Here is a 24,782-nt window from a genome sequence, read left to right as displayed (position 1 = left end):
GGTTTAAAACAGCAACTTTGCAGTGTTTTTTCGTATGGTATTTATGGTTGTATTCTAGTTTTCCTGGTCTCATTTTATAGAATCGAAAACATTTTACAGAAATTGAGATTATTTTGATTGGTTTCGTAATGAAAAGTACCTTGAAACTGAGCTCAAAGTAGCAGAAATGTTCGATTTTTACCAAATTTCCAAAGTAAACAAATCATGCCACGCGTCCAGTGCACGTCAACCGATGAGTCTGATATTCTTTCACAAGTGCACTGATATTATTAATACCATTTCTACACTAATGCAGTAGTCTGCATAACAGTAAATCTTCTATTTTTTGTGAGAATAAAAATTCAAAGTGGAAAGCAAAAGAGATGTAAGAGGGGCCTGGGAACATGACTAATGAACAGAGAAAATGTTATTTTAGTGCCAAGAATGTCTATCTTGTTTATTTTGGACCCTATTTGGAAATTGGCACCTTCTGAAATTTGTGTGAAATTGGTAAAATTATCATGTGGGAGTTCGACGTGGATTGGGTAAAGTAATACTCACGTAGGCTGGTAGTACGTATAATTACAGATAATGTGGGGAACGCCCTTACAGCCGTGACCTATCTGCTCACTCTCGTACAACAGACTGACTGGCCGCCCACAGTACCCATGTGAGGGGGTCTTTGAATAATGCCAGGTCAGCACAATATGAATATGAACATTAAAATGGTATAAAATACCGACAGATTGTTAGGTAAGACACATATGCAACAGTTAGGTATCTTTATTTTGAAACGTTTCGCCTACACAGTAGGCTTCTTCAGTCGAGTACAGAAAAGTTGATAGAAGCAGAAGATACTTGAAGACGATGTAATCAGTCCATCACCCTTAAAGTTGAAATAAACTAACCCTTAAAGTTTTGAGGTGGTCAGTCCCTCAGTCTTGAGAAGAGCATTGTTCCGTTGTCTGAAACAATATGAAGTTGAAGTGATAGAATCGGGCCTTATATAGTGCCAGGAGGTGAGACGTAGGTTGATTTGGGAGGGCAGGTCCTTCTCAAACCCAGCCGTTCTCACTAGTAGAGGTTGTCGAAGTAGATGGTCTGTACCAAGATACAGATGGTCTGTACCAAGGTACAGACCATCTACTTCGACAACCTCTACTAGTGAGAACGGCTGGGTTTGAGAAGGACCTGCCCTCCCAAATCAACCTACGTCTCACCTCCTGGCACTATATAAGGCCCGATTCTATCACTTCAACTTCATATTGTTTCAGACAACGGAACAATGCTCTTCTCAAGACTGAGGGACTGACCACCTCAAAACTTTAAGGGTTAGTTTATTTCAACTTTAAGGGTGATGGACTGATTACATCGTCTTCAAGTATCTTCTGCTTCTATCAACTTTTCTGTACTCGACTGAAGAAGCCTACTGTGTAGGCGAAACGTTTCAAAATAAAGATACCTAACTGTTGCATATGTGTCTTACCTAACAATATGAATATACAGTGACTCAGGCAGAGACGGTTGGTCGTGAGTCAACTGGCACAGTGGTTACTGGTAACTGGTTACTACTACTGAGAGCTCAGCGACGCTAACATATGTCGTCCCGACATACAACTAATACAAACTAGAGATGGCAGGTGTACGGCTTGGGCTGATTCTATACAATGTCAAAGTACACAACAATTAAACATTATAACATACATAAGTAGAACATTGGAATGGAAGCTTACGTAACTGAAACTGTAATGCAATACAAGGTATAATATAGCACAACTTAAAACTCAACAAATGAACATTGAACTCAACGTTGAGATTACAAGTGATAAAAAAAAATTTTGATCGATCGATCTGTATTCATGTGATCTACGGATTCTGAGGGAGGAATATATACAAAGAAAGAGTGTTTAACAGAAAGGCAGATTTGGTGCACTCAAATCTAGACTGTTAACTCTCAGAATGCGGAGAGAACATGAACACAAAAAAAAAAAAATTCTTGAATACTGATAAGTTGATACTGTAATTATTCATCTATACAGGTTATTTACATTTAACCCCAACTCTGCTAGGGTGAGATTGACATATGCAGAATGGGTGTCATCTCTGGGAGGATCAAACTCTGTAGCATTGGCTAACTCATGCTGTATTTGAGGCAAATCTGAATTGGATGTTACAAATGATATTTGAGGATTTCTCAATACCTGTCGTGTACGTAGGGAATAACGACATTCAGGTTGATCGTCTGACTGGGTATCAGAGGAAGAGAGTACAGGATCAGGAGGATTGTTAGAGTCTGTCACATTAGTCTGGGTTGGAACATCATTATCATCACATACTAACTTCATATGATCCAAATGCGATTCTTTATACTGACCAGTACTAATCTCTCTAACCTTATACTTATTACCAGTGATATGTTCAACTACTCGATAAGGACCAACAAACTTTTGATCAAGCTTTGGCATTGCAGACGTTTTGTTAAAGTTAATCAGCATAACTCTCGAACCTACTTTGATTTTGGATGGCTTTGCTCGAGTGTTTGCGACTCTTGTAAATTCAGCTGTTGATTTATGAAGTGTTTCACGGATTCTTCTAAAAACACTTTGAGCTAAGCTGGTACGAGTTGCTATGAAATCATCAGGGTTGTAATTTGGTTTCGGATTAGAATATAACAACTCATAAGGCAAACGTTTATCTACACCATACAATGCATAATGTGGAGTGTCACCTATAGAAACATTGTAAGCAGAATTTATAGCACACTGCACATCAGGTATAACTTCATCCCAAGTTTCACTGTTGGGATTGATAGTGGCTCTCAAGACATCAAGTACTTTCTTATTGGTTCGTTCCGCTAACCCATTGCTGGCAGGATGATGAGGAACAATGGTGGATTTAAAGATCTTGTACAAGGTGCACAAATTTTCCAGAATTTCATTACAGAATTCACCTCCATTATCTGTTACTAGGGACTTAGGGGTGGTATGTCTGCAGATAATGCATTCTTTAAACACTTTAGCTACTGTCTCGGCAGTCTTATCTGCAATAGGAACTAACTCACAATATCTGGTGAAATGGTCTACCATAACACACAGATGTTTGTTACCTTGGAGGGAACAATGGAAATTAGTTAACAAATCTAGCGCAGCTCTTTCCCACGGTTCGCTAGTAGTTGGATATACTTGGATTGGATAACGCCCTTACAGCCGTGACCTATCTGCTCACTCTCGTACAACTGACTGACTGGCCGCCCACAGTACCCATGTGAGGGGGTCTTTGAATAATGCCAGGTCAGCACAATATGAATATACAGTGACTCAGGCAGAGACGGTTGGTCGTGAGTCAACTGGCACAGTGGTTACTGGTAACTGGTTACTACTACTGAGAAAATTGCCAATTTCTGACCACTTTATTGGATACTTGAAACCGGTAAATGTATGGTTTCTTGTACTCATTCGATAGAAAAAATGGAGTTCTAGCGAAATAGATGTGATTTTTGTCGACTAGTACACTAAAATTGGTCGAAAATAGGGCTCAAAGTGCGCGAAATCGCTGATGCGTAAACATCATCGTTACTGCTTACTTTACGAGAGCATGATTCCGTAAGTTTTCCATCATATTTCACGCTTTTGGAGTCATTATGATCGGGAAAGGATTCTCTATCATTTCATAAGAAAAAATAATTTTTTTTTTTTTCAAAAAAATTTTCGACCCTGAGAAAGAGTTTAGGAGAGGGCCTTTCGACCCTGAAAGGGTTAAGAAGAGTCTTGAATTGATAAACAGACAGTATTTCTTATATATTCACAGGTAATGAATTCCAGAGTTTTGGGTCTTTTATGTGAATTGAGTTTTTACGTAGTGTGAGATGGGCATGGGGAACATCAAAGAATGATCTGTGCCTTGTGTTATGGTCATGTGCTCTGTTGAGGTTGGTAAAGAGAAGTTTGAGGGGAGGGTTTATATTCGAGTTTAGTGTTCTGTGTATGTAGTAGGCACAACAGTAAGTATTAATGTTTAGTACGGTGAGTAAGTTTAGAGTTTTGAATATTGGTGGAGTATGCTGCCTGGAGTGAGAATTTGTTATCATTCTGGCTGCAGCATTTTGTTGGGTAATTAATGGTCTGAGATGATTTAGTGTTGTTGAGCCCCATGCACAAATTCCATAGGTGAGATAGGGGTAAATGAGGGAGTGATATAGGGCCTGGAGGGCTGACTGTGGAACATAGTACCTTATTTTTGATAGTATGCCTACGGTCTTGGAGATTTTCTTGGAAATTTGTTGTACATGTGTTTGAAATTTGAGTATTATCAAGGTGGATTCCTAAGAATTTTCCCTCTGTGAGCTTTGTGATTGGTGATCCGTTTATCATTATGTTAAGAGGGACATCTGTAGTTTTGTTTCCAAACTGAATGAAGTAGGTTTTGTCAATATGGAGAGTAAGTTTGTTAATCATCATCCAGGTAGATATTTTCTGTAATTCGGTATTTACAGTATTGGCTAATATGACTGGGCTTGGGTGAGAGAAGACGTATGTAGTGTCATCTGTAAATAGTGTGGGTTTGAGTAGTTGCGATGCATTTGGTAGGTCGTTTATGGTTTATGTAAATGAGAAAGAGAAGAGGGCCAAGGACACTTCCCTGTGGGACACCAACTGTAATTGGCTGTGTGGAAGAGTTTGCTCCATTTGTGTACACAATTGGCTTCGGATATTTGGGAGTGGACGTGTCAGTGGATGGGTCTATGAAAGATGAGGTGAATCATAGAATTGATGAGGGGAAAAGGGTGAGTGGTGCACGTAGGAGTCTGTGGAGACAAAGAACTTTTTGTCCTTGGAGGCAAAGAGGGGAATGTATGAGAGTATAGTTTTACCAATGCTCTTATATGGGTGTGAAGCATGGGTGATGAATGTTGCAGCGAGGAGAAGGCTGGAGGCAGTGGAGATGTCATGTCTGAGGGCAATGTGTGGTGTGAATATAATGCAGAGAATTCGTAGTTTGGAAGTTAGGAGGAGGTGCGGGATTACCAAAACTGTTGTCCAGAGGGCTGAGGAAGGGTTGTTGAGGTGGTTCGGACATGTAGAGAGAATGGAGTGAAACAGAATGACTTCAAGAGTGTATCAGTCTGTAGTGGAAGGAAGGTGGGGTAGGGGTCGGCCTAGGAAAGGTTGGAGGGAGGGGGTAAAGGAGGTTTTGTGTGCGAGGGGCTTGGACTTCCAGCAGGCATGCGTGAGCGTGTTTGATAGGAGTGAATGGAGACAAATGGTTTTTAATACTTGACGTGCTGTTGGAGTGGGAGCAGAGTAACATTTATGAAGGGGTTCAGGGAAACCGGCAGGCCGGACTTGAGTCCTGGAGATGGGAAGTACAGTGCCTGCACTCTGAAGGAGGGGTGTTAATGTTGCAGTTTAAAAACTGTAGTGTAAAGCACCCTTCTGGCAAGACAGTGATGGAGTGAATGATGGTGAAAGTTTTTCTTTTTCGGGCCACCCTGCCTTGGTGGGAATCGGCCAGTGTGATAATAAATAAATAAAAAAAATTGGCTTCTGTTGCTAAGGTATGACTTCAGGTAGTTGAGGGAGTGCCCTCTTATACCATAGTGTGATAATTTTATGTGAGGAAAATCATGGTCAACTGTGTCAAAAGCTTTACGTAAATCAATGAAGTTCCCCACTAGGACTTCTTTTTTCTCAAGTGCAATGTATATTTGTGTTAGCATGTGTATAATAGCATCATTTGTATTTTTATTAGGCCTGAACCCAAACTGATAGGGGTTGAGTATGTTGTGGGAGATGAGGTAGGAATAAATTCGCTTATGAATTAGTTTTTCGAAGATTTTAGAGAGAGGGTGTAAGTTGGATATTGGCCTATAGTTATTCAAGTCTGCTTGATCTCCTCCTTTATGTATCGGGGTATCGGGGTGACCCTCGCTGTTTTGAGAACTTAGGGAAGGTAGAGGATTCGATGGATTTGTTAAAGAGTGTTTCAATGATTGGTGACAGCACTTGTGAAGCTTTTTTGTATATAAAGGGTGGAAAGGTATTTAAATCTCATGTCTTGTTCTTTAGTGTGTTAATAAGTGAGACTTCTGTTGGGTTGGTCAGAGCTAGGAAGAGTGTGTTCGGGTAGGTGCCAATGGGGTAGTCATTGGGTGGGGTATTTGAGCTTGGGATTTTACCAGCGAGGTTTTTTCCTATGGTGGAGAAGAAAACATTGAGTCTGCTTGCTGTTTCAATAGGTGGAAGTAGGGATTCATCTGGTTTTGTTAGTGTGATTGTTCTGTTTCCTGATATCTTTTTTGTTCCTAGAATTTCAGATAGGGTTTTCCAGTTCGTTTTTATATCACCTTTTCAGTTGGATAATCTGTTCTCATAATACAATTTTTTTGCCCTTCTTATCAGGCTGGTTAGGATAGATGAGTAATGTTTTGTTTGGTCTCTGGTTATGTGACCCATTCTGTACTGTTTTTCATACTGGTGCTTTATATTTATGGATTTGAGGATGCTGGGTGTTAGCCAGGGACTGTTCAGTCTCTTAGCTATGATCTATGTAGTTTTTTAGGGCAGTGCTTGTTATAGAGGTATTGGGTCTTTTTTAGAAAATTATTAATACATTCGTCAGTATCTGTATAGATTTCTAGCTCAGTTTGCCAGTCGATGTTTGTTACTGCTGTTGTGAAGTTATTAATGGCTGCCTCATTATGAAGCCTGAACGTTACTTTAGTAGTGTCTTGGGGTAATTTACCTAGATTGGTTATGAGAAAGGTAGGGTAGTGGTCTGTGGTATTATCTGTGATTATGCCTGATTTTAAAGGAGATATGGTGTTGGTCTAGATGTGGTCTAATAGGGAAACACTAGTCTTTGTAATTCTTGTAGGTTTTGTTACTGTTGGTAGCAACATGCAGTTACTCATAGTATTTGTGAATTCAGTTACATGTGGGTCCTGGTCTTGCAGGAGATTTATATTGAAGTCTCCTGAGAGTAGTAAGTGATCTTTATTCATGCGTGCATCAGTTATCATACTTCCTAGGTTTTCACTAAAACGACTGATATTTGACTGTGGTACTCTGTAGATGTTTATCACTGTGAGAGGTTTTTGTAGGTATTTGGATTTGAATTTACCTATTATATATTCCCCATGTTCATCCCTTGTGCAAATATTATTGATACATTCTAGTTGGTCTGAGTAGTATATAGCTGTGCCACCCCCTTGTTGATCTGGCCTACAGTTGTGTGTGGCTGTGTAATGAGGAATGGCATAGACATCTGTAGTATCTGGCTTTAGCCAGGTTTCAGTGAGAGTAATGATGGACATACTGGCATATAGGGAATTTAGTTATGCTGTGAGGTCATCATAATGTTTGTTTAAAGATCTGACATTGTAAAGACAGTTATGTCATTGTTGACTCTGAGAAGTGCCTTCGTTTGTTCTGCTGTGTAGTAATTACAGTTGCTGTTTGATTCATTTAAGTCATTCAATAAGAGGTTGGTATCAGGATCAATGCTTGTAATCATAAGATTTATAGTGAATCTACAATTAGACTTAAGTATAAGACAATGTTAATATTCTAAAGCTAAAAAATAGCACCTGAATTATTTTAGCAAATGTGAATATATGAACTAAGGTAGTTCTTTAAAGCTAAAATAAAGAAAATATAAAAGGGACTAAAAGAAGTAGGGTAAAACAAATAAAGTGGTAATCAAATAAAGGAGCTAGGGACTATAAGGAATATAATACTAAAATAATGAAAGTATTACACTTTAGCACCTGAAAATAGCTCCTTAATGATTCTAACAAATGTGAATGTATGAACTAAGGTAGTTATTTAACCCTTTGACTGTCGCAACCCCCAATCCTGAGGTGTCTCCTGGTGTCGCAAAATTTAAAAAAAAAAAATGATTTTTTCTTATGAAATGATAGAGAATCTTTTCCCGATTGTAAAGACACCAAAAAACGAAATTTGATGGAAAACTGACGGAATTACGCTCTCGCGAAGTTAGCGACCTCGGCGATATTTACAAATCGGCGATTTCGCCCAATTTGAGCCCTATTTTCGGCTAATTCCATTATTCCAGTCAACCAAACTCATAGCTATTTTTTCAGGACTCCATTTTTTCCATCGATTGAGTACAAGAAACTGCCCATTTACCGATTTCAATTACCCAATAACATGGTCAGAAATTTGCAATTTGGCCAATTTCACGAAAATTAAAAAATATGACAATTTCAAAATAAGGACCAGAATGAACAATGCAGACATTCCTAGCTCTAAAATAACATTTTCTTTGTTCATCAGTCATGTCTCCAGGCCCCTCTGATATTACTCTTGCTTTTTATTTTGAAATTTTATTCAAACAAAAAATAGAAGATTTACTGTTATGCAGACTGCTGCAGTACTGTAATAATTGTAAAAATTACATCAACCCATTCATGACTGCATATTAGAATGGCTATTTGGACATTTATTGGACAATGACATTTGTTTACTTTTGAACATCGGCAAAAATCAAACATTTCCTGTACTTTGTGCTCCATTTCCAGGTTTTTTTTTATAGTAAAATTAATCAAAATCACCTCTATTTCTATAATATAGTTTCCATACTATCAAATGAGACCAAGAAAACGAGAATACAACCATAGATACTATACGAAAATTGACCACAAAGTCGGCATTTTAATTAAAAAAAACGGTCGGAGTTTTTTTTTTTTCTCATTATGCACTGCGTGCTCCAGGATTTTTTTTATATGGTGCACACTGACCACACAGACCCATTCTCTCACATGTGGGCCTACCAGCTTTCTCCTGCCTGATTTGAAGCCGCTAGAATTTATGAGTATATATACGTCAAACACGGTACCTCGTAAACGTATATATACTGCCGCGACAGTCAAAGGGTTAAAGCAAAAATAAAGGAGAAAATATAAAAGGGACTAAAATAAGTAGTGGTAAACAAAGTTAAATGGACAGACAGTCACTACTATATAATATTAATTTAGGAGTAAGATTTGGCTTGTAATATGAAGTTTGAGCAGTTAATAGCACTAAAAAAAAAGTAAAAAACTTCATATCATCTGCGAACAGGGACACCTCTCAGTCTATACCTTTCGTCATGTTATTCACATATACCAAAAATAGCACTGGTCGTAGGACTGACGTCTGTGGAACCCCATTTGTGGAACCCCATTTGTCACAGGTGCCTACTCTGATATCTCGTCACATACCATGACTCGTTGTTGCCTCCCTGTCAGATATTCAGTGCCCTTCCTGATATATGTGCCTGATCCTCTAGGTTTTGCACTAATCTCTTGTGAGGAACTGTGTCGAAGGCCTTCTTGCAGTCCAAGAAAACTCAATCTACCCACCCCTCTCTCTTGTGTCTTCCGTTACCATGTCATAAAACTCCAGTATGTTTGTGACACAGGATTTGCCTTCCATGAATCCATGCTGGTTGTCATTTATAAGCTTGTTCTGTTCTAGGTGCTCCACCACTCTCCTCCTGATAATCTTCTCCATGACTGCATACTCTGCACATCAGTGACACTGGTCTGTAGTTTAGTACCTTATGTCTGTCTCCTTTCTTAATAATGGGGACTACATTTGCCATCTTCCATACCTCAGGTAGTTGCCCAGGTTTAAATGGATGTGTTGAAAATTGTTGTTAGTGGCACACACAGTATCTCTGCTCCCTCTCTAAGGGCCCACAGAGAGATGTCCGATCCCACCGCCTTTGAGGTATCAGGGTCATTTAGCAGCTTCTTCGCCTCCTCCTTGGTTGTGTGTATTTCATCCAGCACTTGTTGGTATATCTCTTGTTGGTGTACCTCCTTGTTCTCACTTACCAGAGTCCTTTCTGTTTCCACTGTAAATATATACTTAAATCTCATGTTGAACTCCTCACATATTTCTTGGTCATTTCTTGTGAGCTCCCCACCTTCTTTCCTCAGCCTGATTACCTGGTCCTTTACTGTTTGTCTTCCTCCTGATGTGGCTATACAACAGCTTCAGGTCAGGCAACTTTTGATGTTATGCCATTTTTGTACCGTCGCTGGGCCTCCCTCCTTATCTGTGCATACTTGTTTCTGGATCTTCAACTAATCTCTCTATTTTCCTGTCTTCTTTACTTTTCCATTCTCTAGTGCATTTAGTTTTTTGCCTCCCCATACCTTTGGGTAAACCAAGGGCTCATTCTGGTCTTCCCAATATTTCTATTGCTCTTGGGAACAACCCTTTTCTCTGCCTCCTTTCATTTTGTTGTTACATTGTCGATCATTTTGTTTACTGACTTTCCTAGCAATTCACTTTCCCACTGAACCTCCTGCAGGAAGTTCCTCATACCTGTGTAGTCCCCCCTATTGTAGTTTGGCTTTTCCAATCCTACTCCTGTAACCCTCTCCACTTGTAACTCTGCTATGTATTTAAAGCTCAGAAGCATGTGATCACTAACTCCAAGGGGCCTTTCATATGTGATGTCTGAGCTACTCAGGGTGAACATGAGGCCCAGTCTTGCTGGTTCATCTTCCCCCCTCTCTCTCTCTGGTAGTGTCCCTAACATGTTGATGCATGAGGTTTTCCAGTACCACATCCATCATCTTGGCTCTCCATGTTTTGGGACCCCCACGTGGCACCAGGTTTTCCCAATCCATCTCCTTGTGATTGAAATCGCCTATAACTAGTAACTTTGCTCTACTCGTGTGAGCTCTTCTGGCCACCTCAGCTAGTGTGTCCACCATTGCTCTGTTGCTCTCTTCATATTCTTCTCTTGGTCTCCTGCAATTCTGTGGAGGGTTATACTTCACTGCAGTGACTACCTTACACCCCCCAGACTGATTTGTACGTGTCCATTTCTTCAGTTCCCCACCATGTGTGTGTGTGTGTGTGTGTGTGTGTGTGTGTGTGTGTGTGTGTGTGTCTGTCTGTCTGTCTGTCTGTCTGTCTCTCTGTCTCTCTGTCTCTGTGTCTGAGCTTGGGCCAGTATGCCAGTATTATTAGAATGCAGTATGCATTCTAATAATATATTTCTCAAAATTTAGTGAAGTTAAGATAGGTTCATCATTATGGGCTGAGTTTAGTGTGTCATTCGTGAGAAATATGTTTTATCAATCATTTCCTGAGACTGAGTCCCTTGAAGGTTCCTCCCAGAACTGTCTGAAAGCTAATAGCTAATAAGACAACATGGAACACCTAGATAGGTAGTTTTTGTGCTCCTAAAGCTTATAATGATGGGTCACTTGTTACGAATAATACGTGGCTGAAAATTTTAATCATCATACTTTTTTCTTGCTTTTATGGAATACAGAGGATGTGAAATAATAGCACAGTAAGGGAGGGTTAAGTAAGATATTCAAAGTGATATCTATCCTTGCACACTACTATCCACACTATGTAGTATTACTAAGAACTGACGGTATTTTAATAATTGCAGATTCCTCTCCAGTAACCCCAGCTGTAGACATCTACTCATTTGGGATGGCAGCTTTGGAGATGGCTGCACTGGAGATACCCGGAAATGGTGACTCTGGCAATGTTGTCACGCAAGAACAGGCACGTGAAATTGATTTATATTTTTGTTACAAGGTTAATAGCATCTTCTACACAAGGCTCAAGAATACCTTGATAAACTTTACTTTCAGACATTATTATTATTATTATTATTATTATTATTATTATTATTATTATTATTATTATTATTATTATTATTATTATTATTATTATTATTATTATTATTATTACTACTACTACTACTACTGCTCTTGTCTAACATGCTCATACATCCCTGCTGCATGTCCAAGCCCCTTGCACACAGAACCTCTTTACCCCCTCCCTCCATCTTTTCCTAGGATTACCCCTATCCCTCCTTCCCTCCACTACATATTTATACGCCCTCCAAGTCATCCCATTTTGCTCCATTCTCTCTAAATGACCAAACCACCTCAACAGCCCCTCTTCATCCCTCTGAATAATACTTTTAGTAACTCCACACCTCCTCCTAATTTCTACACTATGAATTCTCTGCATAATATTTATGCCACACACATTGCCTTTAGACACATCTTCACTGCTTCCATCCTCCTCCTTGCTGCAACATTCACAGCTCATGCTTCTTACCCATATAGGTGTTGGTACCACTATACTCTCATACATTCTCTTCTTTGCCTCCATTGATAATGTTCTTTGTCTCCACAGATACCTAAATGCACCACCCACCTTTTTTCCTCCATCAATTTTATGGTTTACCTCATCCTTGATAAACCCATCTGCTGACAAGGTTACTGCCAAATATGTGAACACATTCACTTCTTCCATACTCCCTCCCTCCAATCTGATATCCAATTTTTCCTTATCTAAATCATTTGATACCCTTATCAGCTACTTTTATCTATGTTCACTTTCAACTTTCTTCCTTTACACCCCCTCTCAAACTCATGCACTAACCTATGCAACTTCTATTCAGAATTTCCCAGAAACAGTATCATCAGCAAAATGTCTCTTTATGTTCATTTTTTTTTTTTTACACGTTGGCCATTTCCCACTGAGGCAGGGCGACCCAAAAAGAAAGCAAAAAAAACTCATCATCATTCAACACTTTCACCATCGCTCAAACATATCACTGTGTTTGCAGGGGCGGCGCTCAGCTTTGACAGCTTATACGACCCTCCAAACTGCCAATATCCCAAACCCCTCCTTTAACCCTTAACCCTTTGACTGTTTCAGGCCCCTCTCTGAAACTGTCATTCTATGTCGCTCAATTTTTGAAAAAAAAAAAATTATTTTTTCTTATGAAATGATAGAGAATCTTTTCCCGATGGTAATGACACCAAAAGTTCGAAATTTGGTCGAAAACTCGTGGAATTATGCTCCCGCGAAGTTAGCGGTCTCGGCGACATATGCGTATCGGCGATTTCGCCGACTTTGAGCCCAATTTTCAGCCAATTCCATTGTTCCAGTTGACCAAACTCATAGCTATTTCTTTAGAACTCCATTTTATCTATCAGCTGAGTACAAGAAACCTCCCATTTACTAATTTGGACTACCCAATATGGTGGTCAGAAATTGGCAATTTGGCCAATTTCACGCAAAATAAAAAAGATGCCAATTTCAAAATAGGGTCCAGAATAAACAAGGTAGACATTCGTGGCACTAAAATAACATATGCTCTGTTCATTAGTCACATCTCTAGGCCCCTCTTATATTATTATTGCTTTCTATTTTGATTTTTTATTCATACAAAAAAATACAAAATTTACTGTTATGCAGACGACTGCATTATTGTAAAAATGGTATAAATAATATCAGTGCACTAGTGAAAGAATATTAGACTCCCCAGTTGACGTGTATTGGACGTGTGGTGTGATTTATGTACTCTTGAACATTGGTAAAAATCGAACATTTCCGCTACTTTGAGCTCAGTTTCAAGGTTGTTTTCATCGTAAAAGTAATGAAAATCATCTCTATTTCTGTATTATGTTTTCCATTTTATCACCTAAGACCATGAAAACGCGAATACAACGATAAATACTATACGAAAATACACCTCAAAGTCGGCATTTTATTCCAAAAAAACGATCAGTTTTTTTTTTCTCATTACGCAATGTGTGCTGCAGGATTTTTTTATGTGGTGCACACTGACCACACAGACCCATTCTCTCACATGTGGGCCTACCAGCTTTCTCCCACTTGATTTGAAGCCGCTAGAATTATTGAGTATATATACGTCAGAAACATTGGCTCGTAAGACGTATTTATACGTCGAAAACAGTCAAAGGGTTAAACTGTCTACACGTAGATCTACATTCACATGCAGGGGGCTCCGAACGTAGATCAACGTTTTATATTTCATTCCTTCAAAATTGGCGCGATAGGCCTGAGTCGCCTAGACATGAGATAATGGGTCTGCACACTCAGTGTATGCAGTATGAAAAAAATTGGGACGTCGGGGTACCGCATGGTAACACGTGGTAAATGTAATCACTTTGGCATAAAACTCTTCGTTATGTGTGACTGTGAGACTGGTTTTGTGTTGGATGTCATTATCTACACAGGGAAAAATGCACTCAACGATACCAGGCACATGTTGGGCATTTCTGGTGATGATGTTCGCAAGATGATGGAACCATACCTTGGCAAAGGTCATACATTGTTCACAGTCAACTGGTATACAAGCCCTATGCTCGCTGATTTCCTGCATATGAACAATACTGATATATATGTGGAGCAGTGAGAAGAAATCGAAAACACATGCCATAGATTCCATGGATTTAAAAAAAAAATGGAAAACATGCCCACTCACTCGCATCTGGACCAGATTCATGGAATGCTCTGTTTATAAAGAAGTGAAAAGTACCACTAGCACGAGCCCTCAGTATTCTTTGGAGAAAGAGCTTAGATCTAAGTGAAATATCGGAGTGCAGACATAACTCCTTTGCATAAGGGAGGTAGTAGAGTACTAGCTAAAAATTACAGACCAGTAGCCCTAACCTCTCACATCATAAAAATCTTCGAAAGAGTGATGAGACGGCAGATTACAAATTTCATGGACCAGCACAACCAACATAACCCGAACCAGCATGGTTTTAGAGCAGGACGATCATGTCTGTCACAGCTGCAGAACCATTATGACAGAATTACGGAGGCATTGGAAGACGACCAAAATGCAGATGTGATTTACACAGATTTTGCAAAGGCGTTTGACAAATGTGATCATGGAGTAATAGCGCACAAAATAAAGGCCATGGGCATTACGAGAAGGTAGGCAGATGGATTTTTGGTTCCTAACACACAGAACACAAAAAGTAGTAGTGAACAGGGCAAGATCCAGCATCAGCGAGGTCTAAAGCTCAGTGCCCTAAGGCACTGTCCTGGAACCTTTGCTGTTTCTCATCCTCATAACAGACATAGACATAAACACCCGGCACACTTTTGTATCATCATTTGCAGATGACACTAAAATAAGCATGAAAGTCACTGCAATAGAGGATACTGAAAAAGTACAGGACGACATCAGCAGGGTTTTCCAGTGGGCAGTGGAGAACAACATGACGTTCAGTGGTGATAAGTTCCTGCTGCTTAGGTATGGAAAGAATGTAGAACTCAAAAGGAGCACTATATACAAAACTCAAGAGGGTCACCAAATAGAACATAAGGAACACGTAAAAGACCTAGGAATAATTATGTCAGTGGACCTTTCTTTTGAAGACCATAGCAAGACAAAAATCACGACAGCCAGGAAGATGATAGGGTGGGTATTGAGAACTTTCAAAACAAGGGAAATAATGCCAATGGTGACACTCTTCAAATCGCTAGCGCTCCCTCACTTAGAATATTACTCAGTGCTGATGGCCCCGTTCAAGGCAGGAGAAATATCTGAGCTGGACCAAATACAGAGATCGTTTATGGCTCACATTGAGCCTGTAAAGCACCTAAACTACTGGGAACACCTGCAAGTCTTGAACATGTATTCATTGGAGTGGAGGAGAGAGAGGTACATGATAATATATACCTGGAAGGTACTCAAGGGCTTGGTCCCAAATCTGCACACTGCCATAACATACTGGAGCGAGAAATATGGGAGGAAGTGTAAAATAAACCCAGTGAGGAGCAGGGGTGCGGTGGGGACGATAAGGGAACACTATTAACATCCAGGGTCCCAGACTATTCAAGATCTTACCAGAAGATATCAGAAACATGGCTGAAACAAGTGTAGAAGCCTTCAAGAGAAAACTGGGCAAGTATCTTCACCAGGTGCCAGATCAACCAGGCTGTGATGGATATGTGGGGCAGCAGGCCTCCAGCAGCATCAGCCTGGTTGACCAGGCAAGCACCAGACAAGCCTGGCCCATGGCCAGGCTCAGAGAGTAGATAAACTCTTGAAACTCTTCAAAGGTATATCAAAGGTAAGGTTGTGGAAGTGTTTCTTGCCAATGACATCATGGCAGTGGCGTGCATGACAAATGGGATGTGATGTTGCTGTCATCTATCCACAAACGAGATGGTACAGACAGACAGACTGAGCAGGTTCAACAATGAACTTATTGTAAAGCCACCTGCTGTCGTCGACTATACGAACAATATGGGACTAGTTGACAAGTGTGACGTGATGATAGGATTTGTTGACTGTGTGTGTAGGAGTTGCAAGTGGTATATCAAAGTGTTTTTCCACCTTGTAGACATTACAATGCTCAATGCCTTCAACATATGTGAAATAAAGACTGGGAATTCACCCTCAATATCATCAAGCAGATAGTGAAAAAGTATGGTACCACACCTATACCTGCCACTCCACAGTGACCTGTCACCCCACAACCAGAGGAAGAAGTGACAACCGAATAATCTCTGACTGTCACTGCCTGATACCAATACCATCTACTCCAAAGACGAAGTATTTTCAGAAAAAGTGTGTTGTGTGTGCTTACACTATGCAGCGACTCCGAGTGCAAAAAGACACATGATTCATATGTCAGCAGTGTGGGGTGGCACTCTGTATGAATCCATGCTTCTTGGAGTATTATACAATGGTGGACTTCTAGAAACATAAATGGGACCTGTAAATACCTTGCACATATATATATGTAAACAATAGTATGTGATTGAACCAGGTGTACAAATTCATCTGTCAGTGTGAACATGTGTGTTTGTGACAATATGATTACTAATTCAGTACCAAACATTTGTGTCTCAACAAGAATTGGCTATGAAATCAAAAGATCTGTAACAAAACATTATTATCATATCATAAAAACAACAATAAATAGAAAAGATTTGAAAAAAAAAGATACATGTTTATTTCTGCAAGCGGCAGTGCTCCATGTTGCCGACAGCTCATCATTTAGCACCAACTTCGCGGGCTTATGTCTTGTTAAGTACTGACCCTAAAATTCTTTTTTTATCCTATAGCATTTACAAAAATGCGCTCTTCATTTAAAAAATAAAAAAAAAGATTTTTTATTTTTCAAAATATTTGGAGCACTACGTAGGTGAATGTAGATCTGCGTTTGGACAGTTTGCGGGTTAAAGTGCAGGCATTGTACTTCCCATTTCCTGGACTCGAGTCTGGCTAACCAGTTTCCCTGAATCCCTTCACAAAATATTACCCTGCTCACACTCCAACAGCTTGTCAGGTCCCAAAAACCATTTGTCTTTATTCACTCCTATCTAACACGCTCACGCACACTTGCTGAAGTCCAAGCCCCTCACCCACAAAACCTCCCTTACCCCCTCTCTCCAACCACTTTGAGGATGACCCCTACCCCCTCCCTCCAACCTCTTTGAGGATGACCCCTACCCTGCCTTCCTTTCCCTACAGATTTATATGCTCTCCAAGTCATTCTACTTTGTTCCATTCTCTCTAAATGACCAAACCCCTTTAACCCCTCTTTAGCCTTCTGAGTTATACTCTAAGTAACTCCACACCACCACCTAATTTCCACACTATAAATTCTCTGCATAATATTTACACCACACATTGCCCTAAGACATGACATCTCCACTGCTTCCAGCCACCTCCTCGCTGCAGCATTTACAACTCGTGCTTCACACCCATATAAGGGGGTTGGTACCACTATACTCCATACATTCCCTTCTTTGCTTCCATGGATAATGATTTTTATCTCCACAGACAGCAACCACCCAGGGAAGTACTACCGTCCTGCCAGATGACTGTGAAACAAAAACCTGTAACTGTTTTGCATGATGGTAGGATTGCTGGTTTCTTTTTCTGTCTCATAAACACGCTAAGATAACAGGGATATCTTGCTACTCCTACTTACACTTTGGTCACACTTCACAGACACGCACATGCATATATATATATACATACATCTAGGTTTTTCTCTTTTTTCTAAATAGCTCTTGTTCTTTTTTATTTCTTCTATTGTCCATGGGGAAGTGGAAAAGAATCTTTCCTCCGTAAGCCATGCGTGTCGTATGAGGCGACTAAAATGCCGGGAGCAATGGGCTAGTAACCCCTTCTCCTGTATACAATTACTAAAAAAAGAGAAGAAGAAAAACTTTATAAAACTGGGTTGCTTAAATGTGCGTGGATGTAGTGCGGATGACAAGAAACAGATGATTGCTGATGTTATGAATGAAAAGAAGTTGGATGTCCTGGCCCTAAGCGAAACAAAGCTGAAGGGGGTAGGAGAGTTTCAGTGGGGGGAAATAAATGGGATTAAATCTGGAGTATCTGAGAGAGTTAGAGCAAAGGAAGGGGTAGCAGTAATGTTAAATGATCAGTTATGGAAGGAGAAAAGAGAATATGAATGTGTAAATTCAAGAATTATGTGGATTAAAGTAAAGGTTGGATGCGAGAAGTGGGTCATAATAAGCGTGTATGCACCTGGAGAAGAGAGGAATGCAGAGGAGAGAGAGAGATTTTGGGAGATGTTAAGTGAATGTATAGGAGCCTTTGAACCAAGTGAGAGAGTAATTGTGGTAGGGGACTTGAATGCTAAAGTAGGAGAAACTTTTAGAGAGGGTGTGGTAGGTAAGTTTGGGGTGCCAGGTGTAAATGATAATGGGAGCCCTTTGATTGAACTTTGTATAGAAAGGGGTTTAGTTATAGGTAATACATATTTTAAGAAAAAGAGGATAAATAAGTATACACGATATGATGTAGGGCGAAATGACAGTAGTTTGTTGGATTATGTATTGGTAGATAAAAGACTGTTGAGTAGACTTCAGGATGTACATGTTTATAGAGGGGCCACAGATATATCAGATCACTTTCTAGTTGTAGCTATACTGAGAGTAAAAGGTAGATGGGATACAAGGAGAATAGAAGCATCAGGGAAGAGAGAGGTGAAGGTTTATAAACTAAAAGAGGAGGCAGTTAGGGTAAGATATAAACAGCTATTGGAGGATAGATGGGCTAATGAGAGCATAGGCAATGGGGTCGAAGAGGTATGGGGTAGGTTTAAAAATGTAGTGTTAGAGTGTTCAGCAGAAGTTTGTGGTTACAGGAAAGTGGGTGCAGGAGGGAAGAGGAGCGATTGGTGGAATGATGATGTAAAGAGAGTAGTAAGGGAGAAAAAGTTAGCATATGAGAAGTTTTTACAAAGTAGAAGTGATGCAAGGAGGGAAGAGTATATGGAGAAAAAGAGAGAAGTTAAGAGAGTGGTGAAGCAATGTAAAAAGAGAGCAAATGAGAGAGTGGGTGAGATGTTATCAACAAATTTTGTTGAAAATAAGAAAAAGTTTTGGAGTGAGATTAACAAGTTAAGAAAGCCTAGAGAACAAATGGATTTGTCAGTTAAAAATAGGAGAGGAGAGTTATTAAATGGAGAGTTAGAGGTATTGGGAAGATGGAAGGAATATTTTGAGGAATTGTTAAATGTTGATGAAGATAGGGAAGCTGTGATTTCGTGTATAGGGCAAGGAGGAATAACATCTTGTAGGAGTGAGGAAGAGCCAGTTGTGAGTGTGGGGGAAGTTCGTGAGGCAGTAGGTAAAATGAAAGGGGGTAAGGCAGCCGGGATTGATGGGATAAAGATAGAAATGTTAAAAGCAGGTGGGGATATAGTTTTGGAGTGGTTGGTGCAATTATTTAATAAATGTATGGAAGAGGGTAAGGTACCTAGGGATTGGCAGAGAGCATGCATAGTTCCTTTGTATAAAGGCAAAGGGGATAAAAGAGAGTGCAAAAATTATAGGGGGATAAGTCTGTTGAGTGTACCTGGTAAAGTGTATGGTAGAGTTATAATTGAAAGAATTAAGAGTAAGACGGAGAATAGGATAGCAGATGAACAAGGAGGCTTTAGGAAAGGTAGGGGGTGTGTGGACCAGGTGTTTACAGTGAAACATATAAGTGAACAGTATTTAGATAAGGCTAAAGAGGTCTTTGTGGCATTTATGGATTTGGAAAAGGCGTATGACAGGGTGGATAGGGGGGCAATGTGGCAGATGTTGCAAGTGTATGGTGTAGGAGGTAGGTTACTGAAAGCAGTGAAGAGTTTTTACGAGGATAGTGAGGCTCAAGTTAGAGTATGTAGGAAAGAGGGAAATTTTTTCCCAGTAAAAGTAGGCCTTAGACAAGGATGTGTGATGTCACCGTGGTTGTTTAATATATTTATAGATGGGGTTGTAAGAGAAGTAAATGCGAGGGTTTTGGCAAGAGGCGTGGAGTTAAAAGATAAAGAATCACACACAAAGTGGGAGTTGTCACAGCTGCTCTTTGCTGATGACACTGTGCTCTTGGGAGATTCTGAAGAGAAGTTGCAGAGATTGGTGGATGAATTTGGTAGGGTGTGCAAAAGAAGAAAATTAAAGGTGAATACAGGAAAGAGTAAGGTTATGAGGATAACAAAAAGATTAGGTGATGAAAGATTGAATATCAGATTGGAGGGAGAGAGTATGGAGGAGGTGAACGTATTCAGATATTTGGGAGTGGACGTGTCAGCGGATGGGTCTATGAAAGATGAGGTGAATCATAGAATTGATGAGGGAAAAAGAGTGAGTGGTGCACTTAGGAGTCTGTGGAAACAAAGAACTTTGTCCTTGGAGGCAAAGAGGGGAATGTATGAGAGTATAGTTTTACCAACGCTCTTATATGGGTGTGAAGCGTGGGTGATGAATGTTGCAGCGAGGAGAAGGCTGGAGGCAGTGGAGATGTCATGTCTGAGGGCAATGTGTGGTGTGAATATAATGCAGAGAATTCGTAGTTTGGAAGTTAGGAGGAGGTGCGGGATTACCAAAACTGTTGTCCAGAGGGCTGAGGAAGGGTTGTTGAGGTGGTTCGGACATGTAGAGAGAATGGAGCGAAACAGAATGACTTCAAGAGTGTATCAGTCTGTAGTGGAAGGAAGGCGGGGTAGGGGTCGGCCTAGGAAGGGTTGGAGGGAGGGGGTAAAGGAGGTTTTGTGTGCGAGGGGCTTGGACTTCCAGCAGGCATGCGTGAGCGTGTTTGATAGGAGTGAATGGAGACAAATGGTTTTTAATACTTGACGTGCTGTTGGAGTGTGAGCAAAGTAACATTTATGAAGGGATTCAGGGAAACCGGCAGGCCGGACTTGAGTCCTGGAGATGGGAAGTACAGTGCCTGCACTCTGAAGGAGGGGTGTTAATGTTGCAGTTTAAAAACTGTAGTGTAAAGCACCCTTCTGGCAAGACAGTGATGGAGTGAATGATGGTGAAAGTTTTTCTTTTTCGGGCCACCCTGCCTTGGTGGGAATCGGCCGGTGTGATAATAAAAAAAAAAAAAAAAAAAGATACCTCAACACACCACTCACCTTTTTTCCTTCATCAATTCTATGGTTACCCTCATCCTTCATAAACCCATCCACTGACAAGCCAACTCCCAGATACCTGAATGCATTCACTTCTACCATACTCCCTCCCTCCAATGTGATATCCAATTTTTCTTAATCTAAATTGTTTGATATCCTCATCACCCTACTCTTATTTATGATCACTTTCAACTTTCTACCTTTACACACCCTCCCAAACTCGTCCACTAACCCTTGCATCTTTTCTTTAGTCTCCCAAAAGCAAAATATCATCAGCAAAAACTATCTGTGTCAACTCCCACTTTCTATGAGAGTCCCCATAATTTAATGTCACCCCTCTCCCCAACAGCCTAGCATTTACTTGTTTTACAACCCCATCTGTAAATTTGTTAAACAACCATGGTAACATTACACATCCCTGTCTAAGACCTACTTTTACCGGGAAGTAGTCTCCCTCTCTTCTACACACCTTAACCTGAGCCTCACTATCCTCATAAAAACTCTTTACAGGATTTAGTAACTTACCACCTATTCCATACACTTGCAACATCTGCCACATTGCTCCCCTATCCATTCTATCATATGCCTTTTTTAAATTCATAAATGCAGTGAAAACTTCCCTACCTTTATCTAAATACTGTTCACATATATACTTCAATGTAAACACTTGATCTACACATCCCTTCACATATATGCTTCAATGTAAACACTTGATCTACACATCCCTTCACACATATATGCTTCACTGTAAACACTTGATCTACACATCCCCTACCCATTCTGCTCATCTGCAATCCTGCTTTCTGTCTTACCTTTAATTCTTTTATTAATGACCCTACTATACACTTTACCCGGTATACTCAGTAAACATATTTCCCTATAATTTTTGGAATCTCTTATTTATATTTTCACTAAATCTAGGAAAAATAAATTTCTTCAGTACAGTTGGTAAGCTAACTGGTCTAGTGTCTGTGGCACTCAAGAAGCTTTGTTTATTTTTATTATGTTTCCTTTGAAGAGAATTTACATTATTAATATATTAATTTTTTTGTTGTTTTTTACAGGTGCTACGAACTATACATTCCTTGGAGCATGAACAGCAGAGAGACTTTATACAGCAGTGCCTAAATCCTGAACAAAGCCAACGTCCAAGTACCGCAGAACTACTCTTTCATCCGGTCTTATTTGAAGTCCACTCCCTTAAACTCTTAGCAGCTCATGCTCTCATACACAACCCTAAGAAATGTACGAATTTCCCTCTTTAGTAATCATTCCTATAGACATGTTATAATTATTGTTAAGAATCATTGTATTAAACAGTATGAAAATGAAATGAATATTAATGAGCTTGGCTTAACTACTCAGTGTAATTAAATATAATATTGTGACTTTTCTATATAATTTTTATAAGAGAGGCAGAGATTCAGTTGTGCACTTATTCCTGTCATTATTTACTATGGTAAAGATTTTTACATTAGGGATAGTTGTCCCAAACTTTATTTTATGCTTAAATGAGTAAAGATTTAAATGTTTTCCGTTCTCATTTCAGCAAACAAATTTATAGATAATTGTGTTGAGGATATGCTTCAACACCAGTACCATAGTGACAGTGTAGTAGCAGAAATTACACATAGCAGTGGAGAACCAACGCTTTTTCGCATGGCAGATATTCCTGTTATTGAAAAGCTGGAGAAATTCATTGAAGATGTCAGGTATGGTACTTTGTTTTTTTTTTTACTATGGTCATTATATCTTTGTCTATACCGAGTGCAGATTTCCTAATCATTACTTTTAATTTCACCACAGTACACACTCATTGCAAACTGATGAATAACTAACTTTTTAAAATATTGTATATCTACATGTATATAAAATGTCTCCAGAAGTGAAGTAGTTCCAGCTATCTCTTGAAGACAAGATAACTTACTAATAGTTTCGTACTGACTTTCATCCACGTCCCTCATCACTATTCCAAGACTAACTGCAACTCTCATACTGCCTTAGAGCTAATGTATCACATGATAATAAGATAACTTCCTTGCTCTTCCTGTCAACTCTATAATCTTCACATTTCTTCATGGAGCTAACTGTGTACAAAATTTTCCTGCCTAATGCATTTAAATGTTTGAAGGTTATGTCCCTAATTTGCACAAAAAAAATGAGAGATATAGTAGAAGGTGCAGTGCATGATAAAAGAAAGGCAGAGGTGTCATAAGCACAGTTAAAGAACATGTAAACATCTAAGGTCCAAAACCTTTCATTTTATTCCCAACACATGTAAGAAATATTTCTGGTACCACAGTCTGTAACTTAGAGGGAACTTGACAAATTTCTTTAGTAGGTAATTGACCAGCCATGTTTTTGATGGCTATGTTGGCTTGCAGGCTGCAAGCAACAACAGCCAGTCTAATCAGGGAAGCCTGGTTTCAGAACAGACTGCAAGAGTACAACAGCACCCAGAATCTTTTACAAATAGTCTACAGGTAATTATCATTGTTAGACTCACTAATAATGTGCACAAATTATTCTTCACTTTTACCAAAAATTGGCTTTGGCATTACATAATGAAATGCTTGGAGAAGAAATAAAATGTATTATTGTGATAAAAAAAATAGTGATTGAAGCTAATTACCAAGGTAGGGATTATTGAGACAGCATGAGAGGATAATTTATTTTTGGTAGGACTTTCTAAAAGTTGTCTACTAAGTGTGACAAAAAGCCTCAATAACATAGTGGCACCTGTAAACTCAGGCAGAACTGTGACTGGATTTTTTTTTTTGTTTTGTTTTGTAGACAATGTTAATATCACTGACATATAATGTGTGAGGTCGTTAGAACTTTATTTGCCTTTTGAGGAAAGCAAAAGCATAATAGCTGATTAAATATGAAAGTTTTAAAGCATATTCTGAGTATATTGATTTGTGAATAGGACTTCAAAGTATGAAGAGAATTGTCAGTCAAAATATTGTGAAGCTTTAAGCACATGCAGACAGTTACATGCACAGCAATTGATATACCACATATTGTTATTTTATACACATTAATAATCCTTAATACATGCACTCTTGTATCAAATGATTTGAATTGAATTGGAACATTGTTATATTATTTATTTGTATATTTTACTTTTTTCAGGTTTGGGATTTACCCCTTAACAGCATTTAGAATCAAGCAACAGCCTCCGTCCCGTCCTCGGGCTATCTCACCCGAAGCTGTTGATCCTGTTGCATCAGAAACCCCAGAGACTACAGATATGGAGACACGAAAGGTTATCAATATGATGTGCAACATTAAACCAAATGAAAATGGGCATGGATTGTTTGTAAGTACTATTACACTATAATAATGGCTTTATATTTTTAAAAAGATTGGACAGTTTTTAGAAATCAGAATTTAGTTAAAAAATATTTTCAATAAACTGGCCATATCCTACCCTGGATTATATTAGGTATGAATTTTAACTGTTGAGTTACACAGTAGCAATAATAGATTGAATGGTGTGGTTTTTAGCATCTGTTTATAAATGTATTTGTTTATAAATTTAAGTTTATTCTCTCATTTCCAAGTTAATGTGAATCTTTGTTAATTT

At 39.3% G+C, this 24,782-nt stretch overlaps 1 protein-coding gene across 1 annotated transcript in view; it reads left to right on the top strand.

The window, feature by feature from the left end:
* The window catches only part of LOC128685711 (nuclear receptor-binding protein homolog), a 157,413-nt gene extending 132,862 nt beyond the window's left edge, over window positions 1–24,551 (top strand). The window contains exons 5-9 of the mRNA XM_070088064.1: window positions 11,401–11,519; window positions 22,258–22,438; window positions 22,743–22,905; window positions 23,578–23,676; window positions 24,329–24,551. Coding sequence (XP_069944165.1) covers window positions 11,401–11,519; window positions 22,258–22,438; window positions 22,743–22,905; window positions 23,578–23,676; window positions 24,329–24,536 — 770 coding nt within the window. The 3' untranslated portion in view covers window positions 24,537–24,551. The remainder of the gene's footprint in view (window positions 1–11,400; window positions 11,520–22,257; window positions 22,439–22,742; window positions 22,906–23,577; window positions 23,677–24,328) is intronic.
* Window positions 24,552–24,782: the final 231 nt, after the last annotated feature.

This window comes from Cherax quadricarinatus, chromosome 23 (genome assembly GCF_038502225.1).
Source record: "Cherax quadricarinatus isolate ZL_2023a chromosome 23, ASM3850222v1, whole genome shotgun sequence".
Taxonomy (NCBI): Eukaryota; Metazoa; Arthropoda; class Malacostraca; order Decapoda; family Parastacidae; genus Cherax; species Cherax quadricarinatus.
The sequence above is the reverse complement of the archived record's forward strand: the minus strand, read 5'-3'. Positions and strand labels throughout refer to the sequence as shown.